The sequence below is a fragment of the Lutra lutra genome, chromosome X (assembly GCF_902655055.1).
Source record: "Lutra lutra chromosome X, mLutLut1.2, whole genome shotgun sequence".
Lineage (NCBI taxonomy): Eukaryota > Metazoa > Chordata > Mammalia > Carnivora > Mustelidae > Lutra > Lutra lutra.
Window position 1 is genome coordinate 85,876,266 of NC_062296.1, and position 21,037 is coordinate 85,897,302.

The following is a 21,037-nucleotide window of genomic DNA, read 5'->3' on the forward strand; positions in this document are numbered from 1 at the left end:
GCAGGGCTTGATCCCAGGACCACAGGATCATGACCTGAGCTGAAAGCAGATACTAACAACTGAGCCACCAGGCACCCCTCTTAGTTCCTCAATTTTAAAGAGGTATTTATCTACTTAGTGATATTAGTCCTTCATGGTATATATTGCACATATTTTCTCCCAATTTTGGCTTTATGTTTTGACTTTATGGTGTTTGAGCATACAAAAATATTTACTGTTCAGATTTATCAATCTTTTCTTTTACTTCCTCTGTATTTTGAGTTGGATTTAAAGACTGAGGTTAAAGAATAATTCACCCCTATTTTCCTCTAGTACTTGTGTGGTTTCAGTTTTTATGTTTAGGTCCCTGATCCATTAGGAGCTTAATCTTGTATTTGGTGTGAAGTATGGATCTAATTACATGATTCTCAACTAGGGGCAATTCTGTCTCCCCAGGGGACATTTGGCAGTGTCTAGAGACATTCTGGGTTGTCAAAACTAGGGGGAAGAGTGCTCCTGGCATCTCTTGGGTAGGGGCCTAGAGTGCTGCTAAACATAGCACAGCACACAGGACAGCCCCCACAACAACGCCTTATTGGACTCAAAATGTCAATAATGCCAAGGTTGAGAAACTCTAATGAAATTTTGTCTTTTACCAAGTTTACCAAGTGGCTACCCAGTTGTTCCATCTTTTGCCTCAGTTTTGGGATACTGCCTTTATCATAGATTATATTTTCATATATATTTGGGTTGATTTCTGGACTTTGTATTTTTTTCTAGTGGTATAATTTTGTTTTTTTCTACTAGCATATTTTTCTATTCATATATTAGTGCCACACTATTGTAATTATAAAGGCTTTAAGGATATTTTAATGCCAGGTAGACCTACTTACCCCTTATTGGTTTCCTTTGTCAGTGTTTTCCTGGATATTCTTGTATGTTTTTCCATAAGAACTTTAGTATCAATGGGTCTAACTCCATTTAAAAGAAAGCTTATTGGTATTTTTATTGAGATTGTGTTAAATTTATAAATCAACTTAGAACTGACCTACTTATAATGCTGAATCATTCTTTCCAAGAATAGGGGACATCCTTCCATTTGAGAAAATCTAATTTTATGTTTTAAAAGAATGCTATCGTTGCTCTCATACAGGTTTTGCACATTCTGGTAAATTAATTCCTAAGTATTTAATCTTCCTTGTTATTGCTGTAAATGGAGTTTTCTCTACTAGTTGGTCTTTTAATTGGCTATCATTTGTGTAAATGAAGGCTATTGATTTTTGTGTGTTTGTATCCTGCTACCTTACTGTGTTTGAATTACTTTTATCATTGATCCTCTACCAGGAAGATCCTATAGTATCATATCATCTGCAACTAGATATAGCTTTACTTCTTCCTTATCAAATCTTATGCCTATAATTGATTTATTTTGTCCAGTTGCATTGATTAATCTCCCTAGTATAATATTAATTAGTAGCAGAGATAGCTAGTGAGCATCTCTGCCTTGTTTCTGATTTTACTGGAAATGCCTCTAGTGCTTCCCCATTAAGAGACTGGCTTTAGGACTAAGATATGTATATTTTATCATGTTAATGAAGTACCACTCAATTCCTATTTTCTCAAGTCTTTTTATAAAGAATACATGTTGAATTTTATTTAAGGCCTCTCTGGCATCCATGGACATAATCATATGTTTTTTTCCCCTTTGGATAGTATATGATTAGTATATGATACCATATATATATATATATATATATATATATATACACACACATATATATATGTATACATATATATACACACATATATATATAAATATATATATATATAAAATACTATATATATATACACTAATACTAATCTACTAATACATATACTAATATATATATTAGTATATGATACTAATATATTTCTTAATATTGAACCAACCTTCTATTTATAGAATAAATCCCATTTAGTCATGGTATATGAATTTCTTAATGTGGTATTCTATTTGCTAACATTATTTCTGCATTAATAACCAGAGTGATATTGGTCTATATTTCCCTCCCCCCCCTTCCATTCTTTATCAGGTTCAGGTGTCAAATTTTCATAACATGTTCATAAAAGAAATGGGGAAGTTCTATTTTATTTTCAATGCTCTGAAATAATTTATAGAGCAATGGTATTATCTGGACTTGGAAGGTTTGGAATTCCTCTGGAAAACCATCTAGGCCTGAGATCATCTCCTTTCCTACCCTTGAAGGATGAGGATTCCCAAGATGGGCTTTACAATTGTGAGAGAGACCTTGAATTTTCAGCTGACAGTGGGTTTTAAGCTAAGTTGGCTGGTCAGTTTCCTTTGTGTTCCTCTCGGAACTTCTGATTTAAATTACATGTCAAGAAACCAAGCAACCCCTCTTTCCACTTGCAAGATCTATGAGGCTACTTTGGAGCCATCATCAGAAACAGAGGACACTGTACCTCTTGAAAATGTAAAATATCCCAGTGCACCCTTCGGATTTCACTGCAGTGCCCCGGAGGACCCCATCACACAGTTTGGGAAGCACAGGTATAGAGCCTTCCAGCCTTTTTCCCTATGCACGTATGTATATATACTCATGTATACACTCATAGATACCATACACAATTTTTACACTACTTAAAAATCCCTGATGATAAAATATATATTTTCCATGTCATTGAATATTCTTTAGTGACACTTTTTGATACTATAGTCTATCCTATGAATATATCAGAATTCACTAAGTACCTACTATTGGATATTTAAGATATTTGTAACTATTTTTCCTATTCCAAATGGTGCTTTGATGAACATCCTAGTGAAAATATCTTTGCATTAGGATAAATTCCTAGATATAGAATTGCTGGATCAAAGGGTATGAATATCTTATAGGGGGTTTTTTTGGGAAAAGATTTTATTTTCTTAAGTAATCTCTACATCCAACGTGAGGCTCAAACCCACAGCCCCGAGATTGAGAGACACACGCTCTGCCAACTGAGCCAGCCAGGTACCCCATCTTGTAAGGGCCTTTTTGCCCCTTTTATTTATTTTTTATTGAAGTATAATTGAGAAATAGTGTTACATTGGTTTCAGGTGTACAACAGTGATATGACCAACCTATGCTATATTATGCAGAGCTCTCCACAAGTGTAGCTCCCATCTGCCACCATACAATGCTATCACGGCATCATTGACTATAGTCCCTATGATGTACCTTTCATCCCCATGACTTATTCATTCCATGACTGGAAGCTTGTGCTTCCCAATGCCCTTCACCCCTTTTGCCCATCTCCTCTTCCCCTCCACTGTGGCAATCATCAGTTTGTTCTCTGTATTTATGGGTCTTTCTGCTTCTGTTTGCTCATTTGTTTTGGTTTTTAGATTCCACATACAAGTGAAATCATGTGGTATTTGTCTGACTTATTTCACTTAGTTTGATAAATATTGGGAATTGCCCTCTAGAAGGAGTACAATAACTTATATTTCCTCTAGTCTTATTAGTGAATATGTTACAGGCTTTTTCATTTGATGGTAAGAGTTTAAGTGTTTATGAATATAGATTCAGATATTTGTATGTTTTAGGCACTACACTAGGGACTTTTTCATATATACATGATTTAATTGTATTTATATAACACTTTTAAATCTTAACAACCTTGTAAAATTGAAGTTATCATTCCCATTTCACAGATAAAGAAACTGGGACTCAAAACTTTTTCAAAATCATGCAACTGAAGAAATTGTAGAGCTGGGATTGAAACCTAGTTAGACCCATCATCTTATTACAATATCAATGATACACCATGAACGTGATTGGCTATTAACAATGATGATGATGTCTAATACATATCAAGTGCTTATTATGCATTAGGTACTATTTACATGTATTAACAATGTAATAACACATTCAGTCTTTGTTTCAAACTTATGAGGTACCATCACTATTATCCCAGAGACACTAAAATGACTAACTTGTTCAGGGTCACACAGCTAATAGATGGTAGAGCTGATATTCAAATCCAGGCAGTTTGACTTCACAGTCTATACCCTTAATGACCAAACTACAGTATAACAGTTTGCAGAGTTGTGGAAGATTGTGTATCAGAATCTCACTATGAATGCTTTTTTCCTGTTGCTCTCTAAGAAAATGTCCAGCAATGTGGTTGCAAATTTCCTGTCCCTGTACCTGCAGCCTCTTCTCTGGTAGCAGTCTACGGCTCTTGTAAGCTCAGTGCATAGAACTGTGTTCTGTTCTGAATCACCTTCAGGTCTGAGGGATAGAACTTGAATGGAAGATCTTCCAGTGAACTTGGTGACCCAAATTCGATCAAATAAATGAAACAGTATTCCTAAGTAATTGGGGCGATTTTAAGTATTATCGTTTGAGATGGGTACACTTTCTGGTTTACGTAAGTTTGCTCTAGACTCCTCCTCTTATTAATGCTTGTTCGGTAAATGAAGCACCCTCATTCTTATTCATTATTTTAGGCTTTTTCCTATAGTCTTACTTTGGTATTTAGACATTATTAAAAATTATGCAGATTATGACAAATGGTGATATTTTTATGTCATTTCTGTAAATGCTCAACATTATTCTCTCCCATCCGCCCCCCTGAAAAAAAAAAACAACTTAATGAGCCACAAAACACGTTATAATGAATGGAAAAATATTTTTAGCATTTTTATGCAGAAATGCCTCATTAAAAGCAAATGCTTTTGCAAGCAGATTTGAGCTTAATAAAACTTTTGTCGAGCAGGGGCTTTTATGACAAATGACTAGCATGTGTAACTGCTCTATGTAAAGACCTAGAAAGCCCTCAGTCTCTCACCTTCCTTCCTCATCCCTGGGCTACACTGCAGCAGCGTAGTTGAGTGTGACACGGCTCTGAGGAGCCTCGATGAGCCTGAAGGACATGGAGCCCACAGTGCAGCCACAGGTAGGAAAAATATCTATGTCTTGGTCAACATCACTTACTGTTGTATCTGGGTATGTTCATTTAGATGAAGTCTGTTCTCAGCTGGATGTTTGGCATCCCGCAGTCCAAATATTTTGTATCTGTTTTGTGTATCGTAGAAGCCAGAAGGGCACAGGGTTTATTACCATACACAGAAGCTTAATTTCAAGTAAAAACTTCAACTTGGACCCACACTTGTAACTTCTTAAGACTTGGGCCTCAAACTGTACTGACAAGGGAGCTGGGGTCCAGCCATGTGGGCTGATTTGGTCATAGAAATCATAGTCTCTCACTTCAGTGATGCCCTTCTTGGGGGCACACAGCGCTCACCTCTCCCCGCCGAGGCCGTAGAAAGCGCACTCGTGGTGGTGATGTTTGTAGGTGCTCCAACCTGGGCTCAGCTTCATCTGTCATTGGTACTTGGGGGCTTGGGCTGAGTTAGAACCACATGCACCCAGGCAAAGCTGCCATCACCAGCAGTGATGAGGACACTCGGGTAACTGATGACCCGGCAGGCCTAGCCTCCCTTATAGAATGGGGAAGCATGAAAGGATGACATGGCTCATCTTCAGATGGTGATTTTTCACATTTTTTTCACAGCCCACCCCACCGAGTCATCTGCACTAGCACCTGCCCAGTAAGAGTGAACATTTACTGAGCTCTTACTCCGTGCCAGGCACCATGCTACCTTCTTTCCAGGCTTTATCTTGTTTAGCCCTCAAACTTTATGAGTGAGGTGCTACTCATATCCCCAAATTACAGATGAGGGGCTGAGGACACCGAAGTCACCTGCTCTAAATCTTTCTGCCTCTATACAGAAAAACTCCTATTTGAGGCAAAATTGTCCCCCTGATTTCAGAGTCCTCAATTATTATGGCTTTGCTGCATTGTGCAACCAGTTAAGTAAAAAAAAAAAAATACTTATGTACTCCTACTCTATTCTCCAAAAGACGCATGAATGAAAGGGGAAAAAAAATCCAGTCACTCTCAAATACCCATGACTTGGCTCTCTTAGGTGGCCCAGGCTCTTCCATTAGGAGGAAGGAAATGGACTCCCAAGACCCATTCATGGTTTCTGATGAGCAAGGCCAGGGCTGTTGGCTGGCCACCAAGCTCACCGTTAAGAAGTGCCGATCCTTAACTTCGCGCCTCCTCTGGCTGTGAGCTGGGGGATGGGCTGGCAGTGGAGGGGCCGCTATGGAAAGAGGGGCAGCGGCTCTCTGCTCCCGGCGATCACTCCGGCTCCGGTGCTCTGGGGGCAGAAAAAGCAATAATACGGACACGTCCTTGGCATCTTCCATTTCTCTTTCCCCCTTGGGAGGGTGAGCAAACGGCTAGAAAAAAGTGAGTTTCTCCTAATCTAGCTCATCCTTATACCAAATAAGATTTTCAGAATGGTTCCAAGCTAAACTTTCATTTCACAATAATAGGAAAAGGGGCACTTACATTTTAGCGGGCCCATCTCATAATCTTTGTACGAGATGGCTCAATCTTGAGTTTGGAAAAAGCAGTATATTTTCAACATGCTTCATTTCAAAACAACATGAGCAAAAAAAAAAAAAAAAAAAGTCTAGAACAATAGCTAACGTTGATGCTGGAGGGGATGGTAGGCACAGCCATGCCAGAGCCTCCTGGGGAGTGGCAGGCGCGGATGCTCCCAGCCATTCAGCGGGTGAGGGAGTCGGCTCACCCCGGCTCAGGGCTGCTGACTGCTACGTGGTCAGGAATTTTGCAGGCCAGTTTTTAAACTATTGGTAGCTTGAAGTAGGCCACGGTGGAGGTATTTACATCACAGAAATTAGTGAGTGTTACACATTAGGGCTTTTATCTATCTTTCCACCAGCTATCTATTTCTTTATCTACACTTTCTTTTCTAGAGAGCCTGTGAGCAGCACACCATTGCAGCCATCTAAGCTCTGTCATGCCTAACACTCAGAGGGCTTTGAAATCCTAGGCTCCTAGAGAAAGTAAAGGAATCCCAATGATGACAGTTGTCTGATTTAGAAATAAAGCTACCTCTGAGGAAAGCCAAGACATTTCTGTTTGTGGGATGAAGTGGTCCTGACTTCATAACAAGAATCACTGAGAGCCCAAGAGCAGTTTAGCTTTCTGGGTGTCTCAGTGAGCTACAGAGCACACCCTGCCCCACACACCGGCCACACTGAAGGCCACCGAGCCTGCAGCTCCGGCCCACACTCATGCCTGGGGCCTCCTCGTCTAACCAAGACACGAAGTCTCCGAAGAGGTAGTCTGTGCCAAACTGCAGCCCAGCCAGTGGTTATCAGAAAGCCTTTTGAGATAAATGTCTTCTTTGTTGAAGTGTCTACCTCTAGTGCCATCCTCTTTTTTCTCTGCAAGCCAATAATGGGCTTTTCTAAATAGATAGCACAAGGAAAAAGTTACATTTTAAAATACATAATGAGGAGTAGAATACAGGTGTCACTGGTTAGGAAGAGGTCAGAGGAAGGGAGTCAGGAGGGAGACATGAACTCAATTTCCCGTTTAGTGGTTCCCTTCCTACATTTTCTCAAATCTCTTTCATTTGCCCTGGGCTGGGAGGAGGCAGGCTAGATTAGTGGCTCCCTACTAATGTTTTTTCTGGTGCTATGGTCAGGAGAACATTCACCCGCTAGAGTCTGGAACTGCAGTAGACCCTTGGTCCGTATTCCTTTAGACCAGTGGATCGTAGACCTCAGCCCTGAAACTTGGAAGACAATATAAAATAGAAATGTCTCTTTACAGCCACTTGGTAATCTCTCTCCCTGTCTTACAAACATAAACGATGGCATCCCTTAAATAAGCCATCATTGGCTGTGAGTATAAAGAATTGCTAAGAAAAAGGGGGGAAGGGGGGAATCCAATTCTAAGTACTCTGAAAGCCAGTGAGGTGTGACTTGCTCCGGGAAGCCTTCTCCGAAGCTCCCTGGCACGACTAGTGCCTCCTCTGAGCAGCCACGGCGCTGCGCCGAAGTCCCCTGCTTACCTGTCCGGCTCCTTCACCAGACAGGCGTTCCCTCTGGACAGGGACCAAGTGGTAGTTACTGCTCGCCGCATCCCAGGTGTGGCGCAGCACTTGGCCTCAGTAGGCTATGTTGAGGGATTTGCTATTGAGCGGATCTTGAAAGCAGCCAGTTTCTAGGCTCTGATCGCAGCCCTCTGCTCTCTCCTTTTAGCCTCAGCTCCAAAAGGAGCACAGTACTGCTGCCACCACAGCTTTACTCGTCTGGGCTTCGTTATCCCTAGTCCTGATGGAAGCCTCCGGGGAAGCTCACTGCCCTGTTTCCCGAGCAGGGCTGTCACCTGGTCGGTGCTAGTCACGGCCACCAGATGGCAGACGTGGTATTCTGATGGATGCCCTGCTAAGCTGCTGTTTCTTGGACAAGGTTTAAAAAAAAAAAAAAAAAGTCACTTTCTAATTTTAATTCCACACTGCATGTTTTTAATTCTATGATGCCTATAATTCCTGTTTATGGCTCTCTGCAGTGCTATTAAAACTACTACACCCAAGATTTGCTGTTGAGAGAACCTCAAAGAAAGCCAGTCTGTGGAGGACAAGAAGCAGCTCCACAATCTTCCTTCCAAACCCCCCAGGAGGCCTTATATCCCTCTCTCAGCCCCCAGGAGGAAGTTCTGAGAAAATTGATATTGGCACTTGCTGTTCCTCAGTTCTGTCATTAAGTCCAAACCCGACAACAGGGTGAAATGTGATAGCTTACCAAGCAGCTTAATGTTATCTGGTCGAATCTGGAAAATCTAATCAGGGATGACTTATGAATAATAATAAAGGGATAAAAATAATTATGTCTAAAGGGCTAACGTAACTCAAGCTCTCTGATGATGGGATCAGAGAAAGTATTTAGTGAGAATGATCAGATTCCTCTGTCATCATTCTCTGCCCTCAATGCTCAACCATTTTTCTATAGAATTTGATTTACTTACACACACATTCATTGAGGACATACTCTATGTCAAGTTCATGCTAAGTGATTTGAATAAAAAAATTAATAAGATGCCGTCCGAGCTCTTGAGTTGCTCATGGATTAATGGTGGAAGACAGGCCTATAAGGGGTTAGTGATGATGTAAGTGTATAAATGACATGATTGGGAGGATGCAAAGGATATTATTATGGGAAGGGTGCCTAACTGAGGCTGCAAGGGAACGGTGAGTATGTTAAGGAAGATTTCCAGAAGGTGCTTACACTAAAAATTTGGTAAAGAAGGACTTTTTAGCCAACTACAAAATTGAAGTGACTCAATTTAAAAAATCAAAGTGATTAGTAAGAGTGCCGGAAATACTTCTAGAGGATACTGGTCATCACTCTTTTTTCTAAGTGTCACAGTATCGGCTACCAATAACCAAGGGGAATTTTTAGAAACAGCTGAGTTAGGGATATTAGTCGGTTAATTCTTTCATTAAAGGGGGAGAAGACCAGGGCTATGGGGAAAGGGAGAAGTCATAAACATGTGGAAGAACATAAACTGAAAACAAATATGTCATTTCTCCATCCTCATGGTGACATTAAAGTGTTTAATTTGAACTGTAATACTTTTGGAAAATACCATTCCTTACAGGAGTGTAGGGAATTTGGAACAAAGGCACTGAAGGTACAGACACCACCATCTGTCTCCACGGCAAAAATCTGAAGGCCAGAAAAGCTGGCGTGCCAACTTCTGATACCCAACTTAGGGGGGGCTCTAAAAGGATAATGCCAGTTTTTAATCTCCTTGTTCCAACTACAATGGTTTTAAGCCACCGGGAAGTAAGAGAAGGCGGTTACCTTCTACCTTGCCTGCCTTGTGCCCATCTCTGGCTTTTTCAGGACTGAGACAGAAAGAGAAATAGAAATATTTATTTTCCCAGGACACTGTGTGTAGTGAGGAGGAAAAGAGCTCTGGCTGGGGGTCTGGAGGCCTGGATCAGGGTCTTGGCATTCTACCTAATGGGATGTATGTGACTCTGAGCAAGTTTGCTGACCTCACTAGGCCTCTACGTGCTCTGCTGGAGAATGGCCCATGTCACTGGTTCTCAACAGGAGCACACCCCCTGAGGGAGGGTCTGGCTGTTAGAGGACTAGGTGGGAGCCAAGGATGACAGCTGTCCTACAAGGCACTGGAGGGTCCTGAACAAACAAACAGTGCCCTAGGTCCCACCTGTGTGCTACCAGCATTTCTTGTGAGGGGGGAAAAACCTAGAACCTACTCCTGAATCAAACCTAATTCTCTTTTAACTATAACCCAAAGGCGTGGGGTTTTTTTGCCGGGGGCGGGGTTTGCTCATGTTTAATGTATGCACAATGCACCAGTTTTTATGGTTGTGTCCTCCTGGCCTCGAACTCCTTCATTTCCCTCTACTTTTTGTTCAGAATGGCTTCTGATTATCTTTACTTAATCCAAACCTATTTATAGGCACCAACATCTGACTGCTTTGTGATGTCTTTAAGTGTAGTCGTGCCCAGGCATTTACATATTGCAAATATTATAATTTTCCTTTTAAATTCTATTATATATTCAGACCATAGTGCTATTTCTAATTACATGTATAAGCAGGTTATATTACCCATGAATTTGTTTTCAGTGTAGAAAAGGGAGCATTTCAAAGTAGTTGTTATAACAAGGTGAGGTGTTAGAACTGATGGGACAAGCTCTGAGTTCTGTCTCTGAAAAGCCCCGCAAAGCCCAGGACCAGTTACCTCTGCGCAGGGCTTGGAGGCTCTGCCGGGCATGGCGGTGCAGCTCCTCCACGCAGGGTGGCCTTGTGGCCGGGAGGAAGATGTTTCTCTGCTGGTGCCATGGCGCACGGTAGTACACACTCAGTTTACTCTCAATGTCCAGGTTGGAGACGGCTGCAAGACAGAGAGAGAAATGGGGCGTTATACATCACAACTTTAAATTAGGCCTCTGGCAGAGCCTGGGTGGGGGTCGGGGTGGGGTCTGGGTGGAGTAGAAGTTCAGAGAGCTGCATTCATATTAGGAATGCACTCAAGGCTGGAGAAAGGTCTGTGGCTTACAGTATAGAAATAGACCACCTTCGCCCCCAGGCTAAGGGATGGGAGACCCCAGGACACCCACCATTTGCCTGGGACCAGCTAACTTTCTCTCCACACCTCTTTGCACTCTCTGTCACAGTTGCTCATCAACCTGGACGGACTCTTGGCCATCCATCCTTGGGAGTGGGATGCCGGGGGTGGTGTGGGGGGGGGGGGGGAGGGTCCTGCCTTCCAAGAATACAGAGAAAAGCTTCAGGAGTGAGTCAAAAAGGTCACCCTAGCTCCAGTCTTCTGGCCACAGGGCCTCAGAATTATAGTTCTGCACACCTGCTCCTAAAGCCCAGCTGAACTTTACTTTTCCCTTGCTCTGCTTCCTGTCTCCTGTGACGCCTGGCCCCCAACCCTTACTGTTTCACTTTATCTTGCTCTCCACCTGCCAACTCCATTGCCTGCCATCTTTCAAAGCGCTGCCCAGCTTCCTTAGTTTCATCTAGGGGCAAGGACAAGCACTGAAGAACCCAATCCAGGGGTACTGGGGTTAGCTGAGGAAACCACAGACAGTGCAGGCGAGGAAAGGGGTGCCGTCCTTGCAACTCATCCAAGACATCAGGGAAAAAAGCCTCTTTCCCCCAAACACACCCTAGGTCTTCATGTACACACTGAGCCTGGCATGGAGATCACCGACGAGTGATCCCCAGATAAACTTATCTTAAGATAAATTCTCATGGGACAAGCTGGTCCTAAGCAGGAGGATTCTGGTCAGGAAACTGCTACGCAGAGGAACTCCTGAGCACCTGGGCAGCTTGCCAGCCTCAGGAATAGTGAGAACTGGCCCAGAGGGCCTCACCAGCAAGACCTGCTACCCCAACCAGACCCCTATTCCTCCCGGTCTCATTGTTTCCCTCTTCTCCCCAGTGTATGATTTGGGGCGTGTTCTGCCCAACTGTTTATTCCTGTGCCCCAGACTTTTTTTTTTTTTGTTCTCCTCCGATCCTTTTGTTTTTGAAGTCTGGTTTACCATTTCACTTTGTCTGGGAAGCCTTACACAGAACAAGATACTCTACAGATAAAGCAGAAAGACAAATGGAAAAAGGAGGTAGGGCACTTTCGTAGAAAGGAAATAGAAGAAAACGGGGGAAAATACAACGTTTTGATAATTAATCCCCACCACCACACAGTACTGCATTTATGGGAATTAGTTTTGGTTTTCTTTTTCTTTTTTTAATTTTATTTTTTGAGAGACAGCCTGTGCACTAGTGGCGGGGGGTGCGGAGGGGCAGAGAGGAAGAGAGTATCTCAAGCAGGTTCCACACTCAGTGTGGAGCCCGACGTAGGACTTAACCCACAACTCTGAGATCATGACCTGAGCCAAAATCAAGAGTTGGACACTTTAAATGACTGTACCACCTAGGCGCCCCTTGGTTTTGTTTTCTAATGCAGTCTTCAGGGTTTTTTTTCCTAGAATAATGCATCATAATCACAAGAACTATCAATAGAAACAGACATATTGGGGCGCCTGGGTGGCTCAGTGGGTTAAGCCGCTGCCTTCGGCTCAGGTCATGATCCCAGGTCCTGGGTTCAAGCCCCACATCGGGCTTTCTGCTCAGCAGGGAGTCTGCTTCCTCCTCTCTCTCTGCCTGCCTACTTGTGATTTCTCTCTGTCAAATAAATAAATAAAATCTTAAAAAAAAAAAAAGAAACAGACATATTTCCAAAGATGCTAAAGAAACATCACATGGACAGGGTCAAAGGAACAATGCTGTGCCTGCAAAACAGTGCCATGCAACAGAAAATTCTGTACGATGAAATGCCCTATTAGCTATGCCATCCAATGTGGCAGCTGTTTGTATGAGAACCAGCCACACTGGCTATTAAACACTTTTTAATTTTTAATTGTTAAAAAATGTAAATTGCTGGGGCACCTGGGTGGCTCAGTGGGTTGAAGCCTCTGCCTTCGGCTCAGGTCGTGATCCCAGGGTTCTGGGATCGAGCCCCGCATCGGGCTCTCTGCTCAGCGGCGAGCCTGCTTTCCCCTCTCTCTCTCTGCCTGCCTCTCTGCCTACTTGTGATCTCTGTCTGTCAAATAAATAAAAAAATAAAAATCTTTAAAAAAATGTAAATTGCTTAAATAGCTATAGGTAGCTATTCTGGACACCCATAATCATGAACACTCATCACATTCTCTCACCTCCAGCTACAGAGCATATTACTCTCTTTGACCTAGATTTTTTTTCTTCCTTGGTGTTCAGTCTCTAAGAAGAATTCAGGCCCAAGGGTTAGAGACCCCAGAATTATCTTCCTGGGTAACCCAGGGGAGAGTATTTTTAGGGCAGAGTTCTATGGGGCCAAGCATAAAGACAGCAACTTTTCTTTATTGAGTTACTCTATAACCTCAACCCTTTCCTTGGAAACTGTAAGTGCTTGGTGAACCAGTTAGGGGTCACTGAGTTCGGGGGGGACAAGAAACCTAGGAGGATCATGGGAGGCCTTGGGGTGGAAACGTCAGGCTGTATCTAGATCAGAGCCTCCCTTCTCTCCTGGGTTAAGTAGTGCGGCATGCAAAGACCAAGGCTTTATTTAGCCACCCTCGGAGGAACGCTCTGGTTCAGTGACCAAAACTGACTAAAAAGTCAGCCCCTGCCTGGTGGCAGAGGTCAGCTGCCATCTAACAGGGCAAAGGTCATTATCAAACTTAGCAGAGGTGGGTGGGAATTCATGTGCTGGTGACAGCTGGGAGAAGGTCCTGAACAGAGAGCTTGCTGGGGAAAAGAAGAGGCCAAGATGTTCAGGGGGCAGTCCGGGAGTAGAGGGGCTCCTGAACACCTCTTCTCCCAGGCCCATGCCTTCAGGAGAGTGGGAGCCAGGATTCAGGACTGAGCCCAGGTGAATGGGAATGGACCAGAAGGCTTTGATAGCTCCTCAGCAACCAGGTTAAGTGGCCGTGACTCCTTAATCTGAGTAAAGGGAATTGCTGAGCTCGAGCTATTTATCTCAGTGTTCTTCTGAAGAAAAGACCGATCAGAAGGGCTTGTCAAAGACAGATTACTGGGCTCCAGCCTACACTTCCCAAACCAGAATTTCCTACAGAGGCCTAGTTATCTGTATATTTGAAAAGTGCCCTCAGATTATTTTTTATCATGAGGTGTATGTGAGAAACACAACACGTTATCTGCTGATGCCTTGGGATCTTATGTGAATGAAGGGAGATGGGCAACATGGTGGGCCGGAAGAGACTGCTGACAACAGAAACCTCTATCCACACCTGGAGTATTTTCCAAATAACTCTTATGTCCTAGGCACAGTGCTGGGTGTGGAATATAGCACAGAACAAAACACAAGACTCCTTGTCCTCCTGGAGTCTATGTTCTCTGGTCCTGTGCGAAAATGGTTTAGATGTGATGGTGCCTGGAAGCAGAAGGTTGGGAGAAGAGCCCCCTGGCTGAGTCCTCCATTCTACTATTACACCATTCCCGAGGGGTAGTCCAACATCTCGACTTTTGAAGGCCCTAACACCAAAAAGACCATAGCCTCCACTCCTCCATCTCCACCTTTCTGCAGTAGGTAATCTCAAATGAAGCCATGAATTAGCAATCATAACATAAATGTAAAGAAGTTCTGTAAAATTCTCTTTCCTCACTATTAAACATTAAATATAAAGTTATTTGAAAAAAGCACTTTTTTTTAAAGATTTTTTATTTATTTATCTGACAGAGAGAAATCACAAGTAGGCAGAGAGGCAGGCAGAGAGAGAGGAGGAAGCAGGCTCCCTGCTGAGCAGAGAGCCCGACGTGGGGCTCAATCCCAGGACCCTGAGATCATGACCTGAGCCGAAGGCAGCGGCCTAACCCACTGAGCCACCCAGGCGCCCCGAAAAAAGCACTTTTTGGCACCACTGCTTTGCTGATGCCAGAAACATTCTTACTGTTCCTACTGCGCAAGCCAATGCTGAGTTTCTGGGCTGCAGAACTCTGCTTGCTGCTCAGGCCTGTGGATTTACAGATGCAAAGACTAACACAGGCAGCCAAGCCACGGTTGCTGGGAAGAACCAGCTCTCTCAGTGACAGCCTTCAGGGCTAGGAATCCACACCTCTCCCCATCTAGTCTTTTTCTTTATCTGCTGAGAAGCTATAATGAATTTCTGCCATGCATTAGCAGGTGAACATTTCACTCATCAGTTGCCACAATTGTGTTTATCTCTTAGACGAGGAAGGGAAGGAAGACTCTTTAATCCCTTTGCTTTCAGTTTTGTCCTTTGGTTACAGAGCATTAACTAGTATTATGTGTCCACTGGAGGCAGACATACAGGCACTAATGGAGCTCTTCCAGGGAAAACTCCCATTTTCCCTCTTAAAAAAATTTTATTTCTTTCTCTGAGTAACAGTTCAATGAAAGTTGAATACACTCATTCATAAGCTCACTGCACCACTGCCACTTATTGCAAGGCTCTCCCACATCGTCAGGTTCACCCTGCCCCCTTTTCTTTCTTGCTTAACAATTACACCACGGCTCAGCCTTGAAAGCTAGTAGCCTTAGTACACGCAGAAATGTTTGTTCTCATAAAAATGATACAGAGAGCAGCAAGAAGGTTTCTCCTCTGCTTATTAGGACACACCCAGCCTCCTACCCCTTGCTAGACAGAATTCTAGAATAGCCCCCCAAATTCCTGTCCTCTCCTGTATGTACCCTGTGTAGTCCCCCACCACCTTAAGTGTAGGTGAAACTTGTGAATTCTGTTACATTATATGGCAGTGGGGAGTTTAAGATCCCTACTTAGTTGACTTTTCAGTTCATCAAAAGGGAGATAATTTTCTTGAGCGAATCTGGCCTAATCAGCTAAGCATTAAAAAAAAAAAAAAGACCAGAAGCAGCAGAGACATTCTCCTGTTGCCCTTGAAGAAACAAACTGCCACCTGGAGAGAAGGCTATGTGGCAGGTATAGGCGGACAGCCTCTAGGAGCTCAACCCCAATCCAAACTTGGATTGCAGCCCAGTGAGACCCTGGGCAGAGGATCCAGTGAACCTGTGTCCAGACCTCAGACCCACAAGAGAGTTGTGATACATTGTTACACAATCATAGAAAACTAATGCACCCTCCCACTATTTTATCTACTTCCCGAGAGCCAGTTGCCTGCCTTGCCTGGTTCATGTTCTCTCCTCCCTTTGTTACTGCTCAACAGAGAGGTAAATAATGGCATGGATTACAATGGGAAATAGGGCTATATGTCTCATTTTTATTTTCCACAGCAGAAAAAAGGTTTTGTGGATGTAGGATTTCTCCTGTCCAACTATAGGCTCTCATAGAGAGCTCCGGCTACATGCCAAGCTGTATGTACATCGGGTGTATTACATTCTTCGTATCTTCACATAACCCAAAGATGAAAGTACTGCTCCCATTTTACAACTAGGAAACTTCTAGGTATCCTAGAAGTACGGAAATTTCCAAAGTCTCATATACCTGGCCCGTGGATGATCTGGCACTAGAAACCTTCTCTGTCTGGCTTCCAAGCTGTTGCTCTTTCCCAAACCAGGACTGAAATGTTTGCCTAAATTAAGGCCGATTGGGGGCAGGTATAGAGTAGGCCGTCTGCCACATAAAAAGTATCTAGTGCTTCTCAAAATTAAAAGATTCAGAACTGCTACTGTTTGCATCAGCCACAGGACTAGGTGTAACCGAGAACTGAGTGCATCTTTCAGAAAGTACCCAGGAGATTTGTCTACGAACAGACACCATAAAACCAAACTGCCGAAAGAGATACCACTGTAGGAAATGTCCACGGGGCAGTGAAAAGTCTTTATAGAATGAACTTAGTTCATTCCCCTGTCAAACTCCGGATATAACGGTATTGTCAGGACCTTGATTCATAGTGATGTATTGAAAGCAGAGATCTGGTCACCAGGTTCATCTGAAATGAACTGACTTGGAAGTTGAGGAAAACTAGTGGCTGCCACTCTCTCGGGAAGGCCAGGCCTACTTCTAAGGACAGGAGGAGGCTCGTGCTTAGGGACTGTTGCAAAGGGGTGAAAATCAGGGGGGAGGAATAATCTTGCCCTAAGCTTCTCTTGCCCTGCGAGGGTTGGTCCTTATTTAATACTGCCTTCTCTGGCCTGGCTGCATGAACTTTTCACTCCCTTAAAGCTTGCTTAGCCCTGGGAGGAGTGCAGAATGCTTCTTCTCAGCCTGGCTTCCAAGCCCCTGTACCTCAAGTCCCCACCCCTGCCACTGTCTCTCTCCACGTGCTATTCCTCCTTCCTTCTCTCAGGCTTTCCAGAATCTAAGAGGGGTAACGTGGTAGCTGAAATCGAAATATGAATGTTCCGTGTGGCAAAAATGGCAGAAAGATGTGCAAAGCCATTCAGAAACAGAATTGTCTTTTGGATTTTTAAATGTTCTTAGCGTGCCTACAGGTCAGACTAGCTAACTAACCTCCCTTCCTTCCCTTTCAACCGTCACACCCACCCCCGTCACAAGGATTCCTTGCCAGGAACCATCCATTCTGATGCTCTGGGACAGAAAGCAGCAGGGAACGTGTTAGCACATTAATATATTAATGAGCATCTGAAAGAGTCCGTGTCACAGATACGGAGCCAGTTTGCTCCCCAGGTCCCTGCTATGCTGAAGCCAGTGCTCAGCCATCATCAACTTGGTAAGCAGAACAGAAATCGACTCAGGTTCTCTCTTGCTAACCGCCTGAGCTCTCAGATCTGTTAGGGAGGGAGGGAAGGATGGGATTTCACCAAATGCAACCATTCATTCCCGCCTGTCCTTCCTTCCTTGGTAACCAGCCCTTTGCCCATTCTATCTGGCAGTGTGGCAGAGGGAGCAGAGTAAGGAGCACCGAGACTCCTGCCACTTGCGGAACGGCCTGACGCCGGTGCCAGGCTCCCAGTCTGTCCCTGCTGGACTGCCGTTTCTGTAGAACCACAATAATTCAGACTTGTTCACTGCTGTGGGCAAAGCACCCCCTCAGCATCAGAAAAATCTAGGCTTTCTGACAAGTTCCAATGTCCTGAAACATTCCAGCACGCACAGAACATGTCTGTGTGTTTATTTATGGACTAAAAGGATCTAGAACGATTTTTCCTCTAGAAATATTTCCCCAACTTCTAAAACAAACTGATGCTTCATACTAGGAGTACTGTTTAATTATTGCTGTTACTGTCATTGCCGTCTTCATGTCTAACATCCCATGGAAAGACCACTAGAGGCATGGGTTCTACTTGCAGTTCTGCACCCTTGGGCAAGTCATGGAACCTTCCCAGGATCCACCTCCCTATCTTTTTTTTTTTTTAAGATTTTATTTATTTATTTGACAGAGAGAAATCACAAGTAGGCAGAGAGGCAGGCAGAGAGAGAGGAGGAAGCAGGCTCCCTGCTGAGCAGAAAGCCCTATGTGGGGCTCGAACCCAGGACCTGGAATCATGACCTGAGCCGAAGGCAGCGGCTTAACCCACTGAGCCACCCAGGCGCCCCTCCACCTCCCTATCTTTACAAATGAGGATTTGGACTCTCTTCTCTCTGAGTCCTGTCCTGCTCCATTTATGCGTCCGTTTTCTACTGGTCATCAGAATAAGTGAGGCTACATCATCCACCCAGACGGACTCTGCCTTTAAGCAATGGCAGGATGCTCTGGGGGGAAAGACCCTGAGCTCCGGGCTGGCAAGATGGAGGTTCATTACAGTAGCAATGGATCAGAATAAGTGACTGAACTCTTTGGGCCTCTGTGCCCTCCTCTGTGAAGTAGGAATCCTAGAGCCTTCCTGGAGTGGCTCTGAGAGTCCAATAAAATGATAACATCCTGGCCATGTCCCTGCTTACTACCTATCATTCCCTTTCCTGGACTGGGAACAAAAGAAGACCAAGAGGCCATGATTGGGGTTACAGTACAAAAGAGGAAAGTCTGGAGCTCTCGAAGTTTCTTGTTTCTTTATTTGCCTGTCTTCTTGGTGAGTGAAATGTATACAAAGATGAGGCCATTAGAGATCACTCTTTGGAGGACCTTATAATCTGGAAGCTAGAAAGAAGGCTGCCCACACAAAAATGAACTACTGGGGCTTCATCAAGATCAGAAGCTTTTGCCCAGCAAAGGAAACAGTCAACAAAACCAAAAGACAACCGACAGAATAGGAGAAGATATTCGCAAATGACATATCAGATAAAGGGCTAGTATCTAAAATCTATAAGGAACTTATCAAACTCAACACCCAAGGAACAAATAATCCAGTCAAGAAATGGGCAGAAGACATGAACAGACATTTCGGCAAAGAAGACGTCCAAATGGCCAACAGACACATGAAAAAGTGCTCCACATCACTCGGCATAAAGGAAATACAAATCAAAACCACAGTGAGACACCACCTCACACCAGTCAGAATGGCTAAAATTAACAAGTCAGGAAAGGACAGGTGCTGGCAAGGATGGGGAGAAAGGGGAACCCTCCTACACGGTTGGTGGGAATGCAAGCTGGTGCAGCCACTCTGGAAGACAGTATGGAGGTTCCTCAAAAAGTCGAAAATAGAGCTACCCTATGACCCAGCAATTGCACTACTGGGTATTTACCCTCAAAATACAAATGTAGTGATCCGAAGGGGCATGTGCACCCGAATGTTTATCTCAGCAATGTCCACAGTAGCCAAACTATGGAAGGAACCTAGATGTCCATCAACAGATGAATGGATAAAGCAGATATGGTATATATACACAATGGAATACTACTCAGCCATCAAAAAACCGAAATCTTGCTATTTGCAATGACGTGGATGGAACAAGAGGGTATTATGCTAAGTGAAATAAGTCAATCAGAGAACGACAATTATCATATGATCTCTCTGATATGAGGAATTTGAGAGGCAGGGCATGGGGGGTAAGGAGGGAAAAAAATGAAACAAGATGGGATCAGGAGGGAGACAAACCATAAGAGACTCTTAATCTCACAAAACAAACTTTTGTGGGTTGCTGGAGGATGGGGGGAGGGATAGGGTTCTGGGTTATGGACATTGGGGAGGGTATCTGCTATGGTGAGTGCTGTGAAATGTGTAAGCCTGATAATTCACAGACCTGTACCCCTGGGGCAAATAATACATTGTATATCAATAAAAAATTAAAAAAAATTTTTTAAAGTGTATAAAAAAAGAAGGCTGCCCACAATTACGGAGCCTGTGGTCTCTCTGACAGGTTGCATGTCTCCAGTGTCTGATACTGGTTTACTTACTGGGGCAGCTTTCAGTGTAATGACTTGGAGATGCTAATTGTCCAAGTGGCTCTCAGAGTTCCAGCACATTCTCGGAAGCTGTGTATAATTTATGTGTTTATCTTTAGGTCACTCTGCTGCCATGCTCTACACCATGCACTTCCTCCAGAATGTAAGCACATAGCCATCTGTCACAGCTCAGCTATTGTTTTAAGAAAATTCCTTCAGGCATCTAACAGAGTCATTGAATACTTCTGGGAGGGACCTCGGGAATTATAGAGTTCTGTGTTTTTTCAGACCAGAGGGCATGACCCATTAGTGGATTGTGAAATCCATTCAGCAGGTCAAGACTAGCATTTTAAGACAAAGAAATAGAATACAGTAGAACAGAAAATACCAGAACGCACTGCATGTAGTAAGTATTGTTCTGTGAAGCTGTTGTTTCTGTCACATGTGTGTCCCTGCTGGTAGAAATGTGTTTCTGGCTCTGGGTAGCAGTCAGCACACTGAAAGCTACTGTTTAGCCCACCCCTCTCATGTACTGATGAGGAAATCAGTATTCGAAAATTTGACCCAAGATCCCAGACCTGATTTTTGGCAGAGGCAACACCAAAGCTCAGGTCTCCTGACCCACACACTTCCCTTGGCAACCCTTCCTCCCTTCCTTCACCTTTCATCGTAGTCGTTATTTGCTACCTGTCAGGTTGTACTTCCAAAACAAAACAAAAACCCAAAACACTTCTCATCTGTTCTCCAAGAAATCAGCCATTTTTATTTTAGGATTCCAGAAGCACCTCAGCCAAGTGAGCAAAGAGCAAGTTCCCCTGGGAGGCTGGCGCTGCCTGTCAGCAGACCACGTATCGAGCAGCACTAGTTTAAGGAATGAGAGACGAAGGCAACGAGGTAGGTGTTAGGGTGAACAAT

The 21,037-nt window shown here is 43.7% G+C and overlaps 1 protein-coding gene across 1 annotated transcript in view; it reads right to left on the reverse strand.

The window, feature by feature from the left end:
* The window catches only part of NHS (NHS actin remodeling regulator), a 337,315-nt gene that overhangs the window by 43,155 nt on the left and 273,123 nt on the right, over window positions 1-21,037 (reverse strand). Inside the window, exons 2-3 of the mRNA XM_047715174.1 lie at window positions 10,629-10,781; window positions 6,057-6,190 (exon numbers count right to left, since the gene is read on the reverse strand). Coding sequence (XP_047571130.1) covers window positions 6,057-6,190; window positions 10,629-10,781 — 287 coding nt within the window. The remainder of the gene's footprint in view (window positions 1-6,056; window positions 6,191-10,628; window positions 10,782-21,037) is intronic.